This window comes from Rousettus aegyptiacus, unplaced genomic scaffold (assembly GCF_014176215.1).
Source record: "Rousettus aegyptiacus isolate mRouAeg1 unplaced genomic scaffold, mRouAeg1.p scaffold_m13_p_5, whole genome shotgun sequence".
Taxonomy (NCBI): Eukaryota; Metazoa; Chordata; class Mammalia; order Chiroptera; family Pteropodidae; genus Rousettus; species Rousettus aegyptiacus.
In genome coordinates, this window is record NW_023416308.1 from 77,042,883 (window position 1) to 77,056,867 (window position 13,985).

Genomic DNA, 13,985 nt, shown 5'->3' on the forward strand with positions numbered 1-13,985 from the left:
TAGAAATTTGCATATCTTTGATGGCATGAAGGTGAAACATGAGCTCTGGAAAGCTCCACCTGGGTGTGTGGTCAAAGGAGGGATCCTGGGCCAGAGAGGGTGCCACACTAACTGTCCAGAGCCACAGGCAGGGTCAACAGCTTGTCTTAAAGTTCTAGGTCAGTTTTCCTGCTCTCCCCATTCGCTTTCATGGGAACATGAGAAGATGGGCTTGGCGTTCCTTCCTGTGAAAGACTGTGCTTATTGTGTCTCCAGTAAAGTGAGTGCTGACCTAGTCTTCTCTTTAACTCATCAAATCTTTTCTGAACTCCAGCTATGTGCCAGCTCCCATGCTACACTCTGATAAGGTAATAATGAGGTGAGCATGATCCTCTTTTTAAGGAGAAATCTTCTAGTCCTTGGGCAAAGAGCCATGGTGTCTCTGAGAACCATTTTCAGGCAAGGTCTGGTCCTCCAGCTATAGGCCAGCCTTCTCTGTGTGATGGATAAAGAGATCTACAAGACATTAGCTATCCTTCAAGAACCTGTTTTCTGCGTGGGGAAACATTTAAACAACCATTCACTAAAGAAGTATTTATTGAGTACCTGCCATGTTCAAGAGTATACAATTGAAGCAATCTGAGAACACGCAAGACTATGTAAAAGATGTTAATTTGATTAAACTAGACATTACTAGAATGTACAGAGGAAAGGGAGAATCCACAAAAATCAGACTGCTTGAATTGTAAAGGATGGGTAAAACATTGATGAGTAAAAGGAAAGAATAGTGAGGCGTATAGGGGAAAGAGTACAAGCCTTGAGGTTGTGAATAGACCAGCTCTGTCATTGATTATTGATATGACCTGAAGCAAGCTACATAACCTAAGTTCCGGTTTCTTCATTAATAGGTATATTAATAACAGCCTAGTATGGTTCTTGTGAGGAAAACAATTGTAAAGTTCCTAGCACAACACTGGACACATAGTTAGTGTTCAATAAATGGAGGCCATTATTTTCTAAGAGTCATACATTTACCTGAGTATTGGAGGAAGACTCTTAGTTCTGGAATATTAGCCTTCAGGACTCACCTGTGACCCTCCACTGAGTATAAAGTCAGCTCCCAGCAATGAGCCTGACATATTCTGCAGGATTAGTGATAATTCTGGCCAGGGTTAGAGTGACATCAAGAAGAGGTAAGGGCACAATAATAAATTTTACTGAGTTCTTACTGCCTGCCAGGCAATGCACTCAGCTCCTACATACTTATTTCTTAATATAACAGCTTTATTGAAATTCAATTCACATGCTGTACAATTTAGTCATTTGAAGTGCATAATTCAATGGTTTTCGTATATTCATAAGAGTTGTGCAGCCATCACCACAGTTAATTTTAGAAATTTTCATTACCCCATAAAGAAACCCCATAGCTATTATCAATAATTCCCCGTTTTACTTCTCAACTTCCCCTAGCCCTAGACAACCATTAATCCACTTTCTGTCTTCATAGATTTGCCTGTTCTGGACATGACATATAAATGGAACCGTGTTCTTTTTGTGACCGGCTTCTTTCACTTAGCGTGTTTTCAGGGTCCACCCATGTTGTAGTATGTATCAGTACTTTATTCCTTTTTCATGGTCAAATAATATTCCATAGATATGCCATATTTATTTATCTGTTCATCAGTTGAAGGACTTTTGGGTTGTTTCTGCTTTTGGTTATTATGAATAATGCTGCTATGGATGTTTGTGTACAAGTTTTTGTGTGGAAGTAATGTTTTCCATTTTCTTGGTTTTATATCTAGAAGTAAAATTGCTGGGCCGTATAGTAGGTCTGTGTCTAACCTTTTGAGGAACTGACAGATTGTTATCCAAAGTAGCTGCACCATTTTGCATTTCTACCACCCGTGTATGAGGGATCCAGTTTCTCTGCATCCTTACCAGCACTTGATATTGCCTGTCTTTTACTTTAGCCATCCTAGTATATGTAAAGTGGTATCTTGTGGTTTTGATTTGCATTTCCCTATGACTAATGATATTGTGCTTCTTTCTGTGCATTCTTGGCCATTTGTATAGCTTCCTTGGAGAAATATCTACTCAGATCCTATGTGCATTTTTTAATTGAGTTTGTCACTTAATCTTCTTAGATAGGTGATATTTATTTTGCTGGTGAGGAAACATTCTCAGAGATGTTAAGTATTTTGATCAAAGTCACACCGTTAGTGAGTATTGCTTCCCAATCTGACTAACTCTGACCGCTCTGCTCTTTCTAATATACAGTGCTTCCCGTTTAGAGAAATTAACTGGGACCAGTCCAGTAGCAGAGGCCTCTAAAAGTCAAACAGAAGAATGTAGCTATATTACATGTTCCAGGACAGGGGAAGAAGATATGTTCATTTGAAAATTGCCATTCCTAGGTGCCATATCCTAGGAGCTCTAACTTTCTAAACATGGGGCTTGGGAATAGCGTTCTAGTACCCAGACATCCTTTGCTTTCTTGGAGCAGAGCCAGGTGGGTAGAGGTAGAGTGGGTTTGGCCAGCGTTACATCTTTTTTGTGTTCTTCACAAGAGCACAAAAGATCATCTAGTGCAGTGCTTCTCAGAATCTTCTTGGAGGAATAACACAAGGAGCTTTTAAAAATGTACATAGCCCCTGCCTGCTGAATCTGAATCGCCAAAGTGGGAGCCCAAGAATCAAAGTTTTTTTATAAGTTACCCAGGTGATTTTGTTCCCACTAAAGTTTGAGAACCCCTGATGTAGAAAAACTTCTCTTTCTTAAAAATAGAGAATCTAGGGCACAGAGGGATAGAGACACATATCAAGTTAATGAAAGAGCTATTTTAAACCTAGTTCTCTTGTCTCCTGGTCTGTTGTTCTTGCTGTTCCCCATGCTGTTTAATTCATTAACAAATACCATTTGTGTGCCCATAGCTTTCAAGATAGAGTCCAAACCCCTCTCAGGATCAGGCCTCGACCTACCTGGGCAACCTCATATCTGCCCACTGCTCCACCCACCTTCACTTGAGGCTCACTGAAGGACTCTTAGTTTCTTGAGTGGACAGGTAATGTGGTCTTTACCCTCTAGTGTTTGCAAATGCCACTTCCTGTCCCGGAATGCCCTTTTTCCCCTCTCCACCTGGCAAGCTCCCCCTCATCCTCAAGACAGTTCTTCTGGGAGATTCTTTCCCAAGACACATGACATGTGCCCCATCTTTGCTGCCATCAGACCTTGTACATGCATGCCTCTCATAGTACTTCCATTACTGAGGTGTTCAGTGGTGGTGTGCTCATGGTCAGGTGAATAGATGAAGGCTCTGGTGTGCTCATTGCTGAAGCTACACAGAAAACTGAAATGATGCTATGGAAGGTACATATAGAAAATATTATAACTAGTTACTATCATCCATGAAGAACCTAGGATCTAACTAGGGAGTCAGAACAGCAGTGAAAGTTTGAACGTAAGAAGGTATAAGAGATATAAGACAATAAATAACTGGTAAATGGGTATACACAATCCACATGACAGGTAGATATCCACGGCACAGCTGGAGGGTGGGGAGGACTTCCTAGAAAAGGAGGCCTTGAATTGGTCTTTAAAAAACAGGTAGGATTTGGAGAGGAAGGCTCATTTTCCAGGTTGTAGAAGGAAATGAAGAGCCTCGTCCTCTCCGGGGATGGTCTCATGTGACCCAGCACAAGGAGTCTCCCTCTTGCCCCATCTCATGGCTGAAGACAAATGCAACAGGTAGAGCTGACAGCACCACAGAGGTTCAGGAAGTGGCCTTTGTTGCTGGCAGTAAGATGACTGTCTCTTAGGTTGTCCTGTAGATTTAATGTGGTTGTAGAAACAAAGCACCTTGGGTGGGAGGAAGTTGAAAACTCAGAGGCTTCTTCCTAGAGACTCTTGATAAGACTTTAGCTTGGTCTCAGCTTTAAGCCAGGTGAGCAGACCCTGGGTTATGTGAGTTTTGAGCCTGTGGGCATTAGGCAGAAGCTATGTATGCAGTATGGAGGATGGAGCCAGGCAGGCTCGGGGTCTAGTCCTAGTCCACCACCAGCTAGCAGTGCCAGTTGAGCAGGCAACCTAACCTCTTTACCTCTGTCTCTTGTTCAGTAGAGAGAATCATATACTTGACCTGTCTGCCCTAGGCTGTCATGAAGGTAAAGGGATGATTGCATTGAAGTGCTCCCTAAACTGTAAAGTGCTGCACGAATATAAGGGGTTATTCTCATGTTTGTCATACTAGTCATAGAGGTTCCCTCTCAAGGAGACACATTCACATCTTTAAAGGCAAGGGCACTGCTAGGTACTCCATCACATTAGATGGCACAGCACCTGGGAGTGGCGGGTAGAAGCCAAGCGTGAGGGAGAGGAGCTTATAGTTAGAGTTGCCTGTCCTCTGCGCAAGGCAGCAGTGATAGAACTTTTGTTATCTGGAGACCACCTATCTTGTCTCATATACCTTTTTTCAAAATCTCCCCCAATACACTTAGCAGGATGAGGATAGGGTTCATGTCTGATTCATTAATAAATGTATGTTCATGGTAATGTTTTTTAAAACTTCCGATCAGATTTGAACTCATCATATTTAAATATTTAGTATTCTTCACATTATTGCTTATCATACCCATTTTACAGATGGAAGAACTTAGTAAGTGGCACAGCTAAGATGTAGGACTGTATAACTCTGTTTAAATCACTATTTCTCATTGTGGGAGGCAGTGGGTTTGTTTTCATTTTTTGCAGTTTCAGTGGAGCTGATGAGTGGCCAGGGCTATATGTAGGGCTTCAGGGACTTCTTTCATCTCTGCTGACTCCTTGGCACTGCTGAGGCCAGGAATCCTATAGAGGACATATCAGGCATGACATACCTGCCACAGTACCCAGACATAGGTTTTGCAACATCAAAAGGCAGAGGTGAGAGCAGAAGGATGACAGAATGATGCTTTGTCACCCTCCCCGTGACAAAGTGATGCTGTAGGAAGTCACCTCCTGAAGAAACAGAAATGGCTGACTTAGAGGGGAAGGAGGAGCCTGAGCCCATCTCACCCAGTGGTGGAATCAAGTTGGTAGATGTCTTTATTGAGAGGAGGACCAGCTGTAAACATGGGGCCTGAAAAGATTACCGTAATGGCCAGCTGGTTGGTGAGCCAGTCTTGGATGAGTCACTTTAGCTTCCATAGATTTGCATACTCATCTTCAGTGGTGGTAGGGGTAAGTGTATGAGGGTGCATGCTATACCTTTCCACCTTTAGCCACTTTTGGGGGGATAGAAAAGAATATGAGATCCAATGAGCTGGGAGCTTCAGCAAGATGATCTGGGACAGGGCTTCTAAAACTGGGTGATGAGGGGAAGAGGTTATTGATAAGAGCACGAAACAGGCCTAGCTGACTGACTGTGGCATCCTTCTATCTATCTTCGTCTATAAAATGGGGAGAGTAAACTTACACCTCACAGGGATTATTCTGAAATAAGTAACTAAAAATATTTTACAGATTGTAATACTCTGCTCAGTTCCAAGAGTGTTCTGTGGAACACCAATACTTCAGGATTTTAAGAGGAGTTAGGTAGGTGGAAGGAACCTGTCAAATAAGAGACTACTGAGTAACACCAAATTAAACAGATAGTTCTTAACTCAGAGCTATGCCTTTCTGAGGGAAAAAGTATATGTGGAATTTCCCAAATGGACCTCTTTTCACAGAGAATACACTTTTGCAAGCACAAGCCTAGACAGTAAGGATAATAGCTGAAATTTACTGAGAGGTACTGTATGCCAGGCACTGTTCCAAGCCTCTTTATGCATAGTGTCTAATTTAATCCTTACAGTATCCCTGAGAGGGTACTGTTATCATCTCCATTTACAGATGAAGAAACTTGGCACAGAGAAGTTAGGTAAGATTACACAATCAGTTCAGAACTAGGATCCCAATGCAAGTGGTCTGGCTCCAGAGCTCACTTATTTAATAGCCACACTCTGCTGTCTCTACTAAATACTTGTTGACTGACATTATTATTCCAATAAAAAACAAGGCAATATCAGGGCCTTGTTTATGAATTATGTATTTATTTGCTAATTCAGCAAGTATTTGTGAAGCACATTTATGGTCAAACACCATGGTAGGCTCTGAATATATACTGTGAAGAAGATAGTCACACTTCCTGTCCTCATTGAGCTTTGGGTCTAGTGGAGAGCATAGTCAACTAAACAGGTGATCGCAATAGAATGTAATAAATACTGTAATTGGGGGATAACTAAGGTGCTTGGGGGAGCTCTTGGGAGCAGTAACTACTCACTGGAGGAAGTGATTTCAAGCCTAAAAATGAATTAGAGTTAGCAAGCTGAAGGCATAGGAGGGGGGAAGTGTTCCAGGCAATGGAATACTATTTGCAAAAGCTCAGAGGCAAGCAAGAACACTAGAAAGGGGATGGTGAAAGATGAGACCTCAGAGGTGAGCAGAGGCCTTCCTCATGGACATTCCTTATTAGCTGGGCTATGGTGCTGACACTCTGGTAACATTTGTCCCTGAACGGAACAGCCCAGCTGTGTTCATGGAGTTCATTTTATGGTAAGCACCCTGCATATAGCTCTTATCATTGCATTTGTGAAACATAATTTGTTCAGTGGTCTGAATTTTGCATTAGACTCTTGTTCATTAGTGTATCTCCAGAAGCTACCGCCATGCATTGGTGCTCATTAAATGTTGTTTGTTGAATGAATGATATGTTTTCTTTGTAAAATGGATTGCAGCCTTCCTTCTTACTTGAGCCAACTATCACTTTTCTTCAGGTTCATCATTATATCCAGCAGTTAATGTCCTATGTGGCAATTCAGTGGTGCCCTTAGGGGCTTTTGAGATGCTGTATTCTGTGAATTCCTTCTTCGCTCTTTATTGTGCTGTTCTTTTCCTTCCCTGCCTGGCCAACGCTTGATTGTAATCAATCTGCTTGATTCTTTTCCTTTTCTTAATCTGCAGTGGGCTGGAAACAAGATCACTTACCATGATTTGATAAGACTGTTTGCTACTAAGAGTTAGTAATCTCTGAGTTAGGTCCTAAAGGGCTCTCTTATGGGAAAAATGCAGATGCCATTGCGTATGGGACTTGTGTGTTAGCTACTCAGAGACCTTTTTCCTGTTCTCCCTGCTCCAGGAAAGGTCAGATAACACTCAGGGGGTGGAGAGTCATCAGTTTGGAGACCCTCTGTCTGGTGGAGAAGAGGTTATCAACTTGATTCCATAGACCACAAGAAAGTGGTCTGTTCTCAGCTACCTACTCCAACAACTTCATTTTGCCCAAACATTTGAAATGCTTCTACTTAAGCTACCTTATCTGGATGCTGGCTACAAACCTCTGACCATTCCCTATTAAGGCAAGTTCTACAGAAAGTATAGCTGCACCTTTACCTTAGCAGGGAAAGAAGGGGGAATAAGAGCCAAGACTGAGACCACACATCTAGGCTCTGAGCTCCTTTCTCTGGGTCTGATATGCTCATTTGCAAGATGAGGTTGACAGCATAATACAATGGGGAGAAAGAGCAAGGACTCAATTAGACCTGGGTTCTAATCCCCACTCAGCCACGTATTAGTTGTGTGACCTCTGTGCTTCAGTTTCCTCATCTATAAAATAGGAGTGATAATACCTACTATATAAGGTAGTTACAGAATTAAATGGATTAATTATGTGAAGTGACCAAGCCAGGCACAGAGTAGAAGAAGGTCAGTAAATGAAGTCTATTAGTATTAGGGGGAGGCATGGCAGCCTTCTGGCTTTTGGAACTTTAAATAGGAAGTCTAGTTTTTCTGGAGGGGATAGTGCATAGACTCCATTCCAAGACCACTTGGAAAAGAATGGTTGAGGAATTGTCTGGCGTTTTTGAATACCTAGGCAAGGTTACCTCTTGACTGAATTATACCCTCCACCCAGTGTGAAGGAAGAGTACCCTTTGCAGGCCCTGCGCCATGGGCTAGGGCATAAGAAGGTTCAGGTAAATAGGACCCAAATACCACTTTGAGTGAACTCAGTTTAGGAGGTAACATAAGATAGTTACTCTGATCATTTCTACATGAGGCAGAAAGAAACTCCATCACCTGAGCAGGATAGCTATTCTGTGGGGTCTCAGTGCCCAAGGGAAACCTCAGAGGTAGGGTAACCTTACAATTTATTGTCTAGACTGGGACTGTGCAGGACAGCAGGCAAAAACCGGGTTTGTCCTGAGTGAACAGGGACGTGTGCGGTCACCCAATCCAGAGGGTCCTCTAAAAGTGAGAGAACTGGTTTTAGGTCCTTTTTTATGAAATCAGAGAGGGAGAGTCATGCATATTAGCACTACAGTGAGCCTGGGAGTTTTGGTTCTTTGACCACATGGAATGCCGTTGTTCTTAGGGGACTCAAAAGAAACATTTACAGTGCATTTATTAAGGGTAAAAAGCATATTACAAAATTGCAATTTAGTAAATTCCAATTTCATAGAATATATATGCATATGCACATATATTTAGATGTATATATATATATAAAAGGTATGTATGTAGGATATATATGTGTATAGACGTAGAAGAATATATACCAGAATATTAAATGCAGATTCTCAAGTTGTTAAGATATTGATCCCTTCTTTGTGCTTCTCCGTAGTTTTAAAATTTGAATGGCTTTTATAATTTAAGAAAAGATCTTTTCAAAATAATATTAAATGCTCAATTGGAAACATCTTCAGAGCAGAGGGGTATGTTGCTCTTCTGCTAAGAACAGCCTCTGTCTCCTGTCCCGTTCGTCCCCTTTCTCACCCCTACCTTCTTTCTCCACCTGGATAACTCCTCTTCACCTTTCAAGCCTCTGGGCTTCTGGGATCCTCTCTTCATCCCCCAATTAGCTAAGCTGCCCTCTGGCTTTCTATATCATCCTGTTATACCTCTAACATAGTATTTATCTCAAATAATACTATAAAAATCTGTTGTCTGCCTCCTTGAGATTAGGTCAGAGGCCTAATCTCTTATTCACTTCTCTGTCACCAGGTGAATCCTAATACATAATAAATGTCAGTTAACATTCGTGGAACTAACTGTCCTCCGTTTTACCTTTTCTTTCCCAGCACAGATGGCCAGGCACATAGTAGGTACCATTTTATGTTTAGCAAATAGATAGATGAATGAGTGAACAAATTAAAATGCCAAGATAAAGAAGGTGAGATTTGTGGCTCATGGCATTTGTTGTTAATGGAAGGGTTTCTGTTACTCTTCCCCCAGTCCTGGTCACCCGAGAGGATGACTTCAACAACCGGCTGAACAACCGTGCCAGCTTCAAGGGCTGCACAGCCCTGCACTACGCAGTCCTTGCCGATGACTACCGCACCGTCAAGATGCTGCTTGATGGAGGTAAGAGCGTGAGTAAATAGGGCAGGGGGTTAGCAGGGAGAGAGACTTGACAACTTCTGTACTCTGGAAATGCCATGCTCCTCCAGAGCCCTGTTACCCTCCCAGAGCTGGAAATGTCTCGAAGGTGACTATGCTTAATGAGACTGGCAGTGTACACGTGTGATTTGCCCTAGTGTGCCTGGAGTTTGTTCTTTGCCTACCCTTGTGTTATATACCATGTCATCCTACCTGTCTGCACATGCTCTAAGAGCCTTGTTGCACGCCCAAAAGTGTCCTCTCTTCTCCCCTGTGACCTCCAGAGCAGGGCTGGTAGAACAAAGGGGAGGCTCTTCAACTAACCTAAGTCTCAAAGACTTCCTCCTTGATCCCACCCCACCCCAGTCTAAGGTCACACTTGTCATAATCTGAAAATGTTTTTATGTGTTCAGTAGCCTTCTCCCTAACTTGACTCTGAGCTCCCTGAAGTCCAGAACCTTGGCTGAGTCATCACCAGCACCTAGCATAGTACCCAGCACACAGTCAGCATTCAATAACTATTTACTGAACAAATGAATACCCTCCCTTTGGAGAGCATCAGTTTAAATTGAGGGCAGTATGTGCCATCTCCAGATCCGGGCTGGGCTGGTCTGGTCTTATCTACGTCTGGTGCAGAGTTATCCTCTACCCTGCTTGATGACTCTCAAACAGTCATTTTCTTTTATCCCACTCTAGCTTCTCTTTGGGATAGGGAAAAAAGCATCTTGCCCAGATATGTGTTGCCCAGGCCCCTGAGTATGTTACATGACTGCCTCTTTAGGCCTTCATTGCTATTTTGTGAAGGGCTAGAGACCCTCTTTTGGGGCTAGACACCAGGGTCCTATTTGTCAGGGGTCATTCTTCATAGAAGCTGAGAGCTGCAAGGGTCCTCAGAGGTCCTTGGGGCTACCCACTTTCTTCCTGGCAGAAACCTCTCCAACAGCTAGCTGGCTGGCTGGCTGGCATTTCTTTGGATTCTGTCAGAGACTGAGGTACCCTACTTTTTCCTTAGGAGTCCATTTCATTTTAGGTATCCATTTAGTCTGTTTCTTCTTTGACTAGTTGAAATATCTTCATTTAAACGAGCTGTGATTTTCTTCTCGGTAACTTCTGCTAACTGTCCTTTGCAGCCCAATCACTTTTTCAAAATCTAGTCTTCGAATAAAGTTATTTCTATCCCAGAGCTTTTGCCTCCATGGATCAACATCCCCAGATTATCTTCTAGACCTTGTCATATGATTGGGTTGGAGGTATTTCCCAGTAACTTGCAAATTCAGCTACACTCCTCTTAAGACCCAGACCAGGCCCATACCCCCAGCCTACAAGGGACCTGCCCCAGGGTGTGGGTTGGTCTGGGGTACATACATTATAAAGGCAGGACTGTTTGTGGATGTGGTGACAGTGTCTGGGTTGATCGATGCTTTCAGAACAAGAACTCACTGCTCTCAGAAACAGAGACTTAGAAAACGTCCCCAAGCAGGATGCTACTCATTTTGTCCTTTAGAAAGCTCTTCGGCGAGACATTCATAGCTAAGAATTGGAGCATTCACCATGGGGCTTCTCTCTGCCATGCTTAAAATCAATCAATAGCCCCAGCCATTGTCCAGTAGTTTACATTCCCTGCTTCCCCTCAGTCCCCAAACAGGCAGGGAATTTACTTTAAAAAAAGACCCTCTCTCCAGCCTTCCAGATCGAACACCTTTGAAATGAAGAGGCATGGGCCTTTTATGAAGTGCCCCCCACCCTTCCACACCCCAGGCCAAGGCTGGCCCTTTGAGCTGTTCCAAGGGCATGGTTCCTGCCCGTTGACTTGGAACAGATGCTGGTAGCCCCCACTTTTACAGTTCACCCACCTGCCTTTTTACCCAGCATCCATTTATACCCCCTGCCCTAGCCTCCCAGCCTCAAGGGCCAAAACCATTAACGCAGTTATTTCTCTCTTCCTGATTTGAACAAGTGACCGTCACTCAGGGCCTGCAGGCCTGCCAACTTCTGACCTCCCTCCCCCCTTGACCTCTCTTGGTCGGCCTGTGTGTGTGACCAGCCAACCGAGAGGCAAGATCTCGCTCTCTTGTCCTGGGGGCTGTTGCTAGTAACATTTCCAAAGTCTTCTGACCTCAGTTGACCTTCTCCAAGAGTTTGAGGGAGGGCAGGAGAGCCTGCCTTCCTGACCATCCAGCTTTCTTAGCCTGTATTTGCCATCGGCTTTGCTGCAACAACTTAGGAAGTATTCTCTGTGAGACCCAAGGAGCCAGCCTGTGCTCACAAGGTCCACACAGATCCCTGGTTCTTGAAATTACTTAGTCCACAGGAGATTTAGGGTCCCCAGATTTTAGAGGGTTAGAGCTAGAGAGGGCAGTCGTTCTTACCCTCTGATCAGTAGTCCCCATATGAGAGCTGGGAGGAGGTCTTGGCAGCTATATCAGTGTGATAATGTGAGAATTTCTCTGACCCCTTAGGATGCAGCATGAAGTAATAGAAAGGACATCTCAGTCTTCAGAGTCAGACAAACCTGGGTTTGTATCCCAGCTTCCTACCTCACTACCTATATTGCCTTGGGTATATTACCTTAACTCTCTAAGCCTCAGTTTTCTTGTCTGTAAAATAACACCTGTGAAGTATCATAGGGATAGCATGAAGGTTAATGCTAATGTCTTTAAAAGCCCCTGCTACATGCTTCATGATTGTATAAAGAAATCAAATTCTCATCCTGGCACCTATAATCCCATTTCTCCTTCATGAAACCTGTATTCTTACCTAAAGGCTTCTTAATTCTGTTTCTGCCCACAACTTCCCTACCCTGCCTAAAATTCCATTGTGTTCCCTCTCTTCTCATCTAGATCCTCGGACTCTTCAAGGCCTCCCTCTCAGGAAACCTCTCTTGGTAGTCTGGTCCACTCAGAGCATTGCCTCAGCTCTTACAGTGTTGGGCTGGGTACTTAGCATAGAAAGGTTACTTCATCTTCAGGAGGCCCCACAATATAGTGAAAAGAACACAAGCTTGGGAGTCAGACACACCTGGGTTTAAATCTCAGCTTTTTAATGTGACTCTAGGCAAACCAGTTGCCATCTCTGAGACCATGGACTTCAGGGCATCCTAACATGGATCAGGCAAACTGTCCCAACCTTGAGAGACTCTCAGACTGGTAAAGGAGACAGATATGGAAACGAGCAGTGACGGCTTGGTAGGTGCTCTGGCAAGGGAGCTGGACAAGAGACACTGATAAAATGGATGAGGAAATACTTTCCTCTGGCTGGCGAGCAAGGAGAAGGAATCAGTTACAGAAAGCTTCCCCAAGGAGAGAATGCTTAGCTTTATCAAAAAGGGTAATGAGAGTTTGCCATATGAATTCTGTGGAAGGGTTCTGAATTCGCTAGTGCCGATTTTCTTCCTTCAACCTACACAAAAAAGGTACACAAGCCCCTGTGGTTTTCATCTCTGAAGATGCTGCATCTGTCCGTGTTTCTGGCTTAGAGCAGGAAGGCTCTGCTTCAGCATTTGACTGCCAAGTACAAGAAAAGGTCAGAGGAAGAAGGAAGGAAGGGAGAGGCAGGACGGCTGGGAAGAGGAGTTATCAGGGAAGGTGGGAGCCTCCTTCCTCAAGCCCGTGGAACTAACTCATCCTAATAGTTCCGGGCTGTTAAGATGCTGTTGCAGCTGTTTCCTCCTGGGGATATGATCCCATTTCCAGATCCATCTTCCTAAAACATATTTCTAATCATGGCAGCCTTTCTAACTCAGGTTCCTTCAGAGAATTGAGCCCTAATGCTCTAAGGTATTCATTGTACACAAGGAATTAACTTCTCTCCAAGGCATCTAAGATGGTACTACTTATGTAGTAAGTATTCTTGGAAGAATTGAGAAAATTATTACTCAAATAATTTCCTTATGTGGTTCTTAGACAAGCTAGGACCACTCTGAGGTCCTCTTTCCTCATCTGGAAATAGAGTGATACCACTTACCTTCTAAGGTTTTGTCAGGATTAGGAAATGTATAGGTTTTACAGAGTAGGCACTTTATATATAGTATCTGTTATTAACTTCAAAAACACTCAGTGTTCTCTTGTTTAAAAAAATTAAAAAGAATCCTACACATCTTAACTTTTTAACCTGGTTTTAGAGTTATCCTAGTCTAACTAACCCTCACCTGACTTTTCTCCAACTGCTGCCCTAATACTCCTGCCACATTATAATGTCGATTCAGTGTTCCCACCTTAGTGTCTTTACTCTCACAGGTCTTTCTGCCTCTCATTTCCCTTTAAGACTTTATTAGCTTGGTGGAATTCTTTCTGCTAGTCAGTTTCCAGCTCTGATGCCACCTCGCTTCTGAAGTCTTCCCTGTTCTGTTGGATTTGAGTTCAGTCACTCCTACTAGACTGAGGTGGATTGAGGGCCAGGAGTGTGTCTTATTTGTTTCTGCCTCCTTTGCCACAGTGCCCTGCACATAATTTAGCACGTGTTTGGATGCACTGATAAATCTCCGTAGCCACTGGAGAGTTCGATACCACTGGTGATGTGGTGTCTTTGCTTCCTAGCCCACTTGCTCTTAGTGTCAGTGTTTCTGGCTTTTTAGGAGCTTTACTTCTATGTAGCTATCTTCCTTCTCTGTATAGTCAGCC

The 13,985-nt window shown here is 43.4% G+C and overlaps 1 protein-coding gene across 4 annotated transcripts in view; it reads left to right on the forward strand.

Annotated features, from left to right (window-relative positions):
* Positions 1–13,985, forward strand: part of CLPB (caseinolytic mitochondrial matrix peptidase chaperone subunit B) — a 134,407-nt gene that overhangs the window by 52,490 nt on the left and 67,932 nt on the right. For all 4 annotated transcript variants that reach the window (XM_036220365.1, XM_036220367.1, XM_036220366.1 and 1 more), the window contains exon 5: positions 9,223–9,351. In XM_036220365.1, the coding sequence (XP_036076258.1) occupies positions 9,223–9,351 (129 nt within the window). The remainder of the gene's footprint in view (positions 1–9,222; positions 9,352–13,985) is intronic.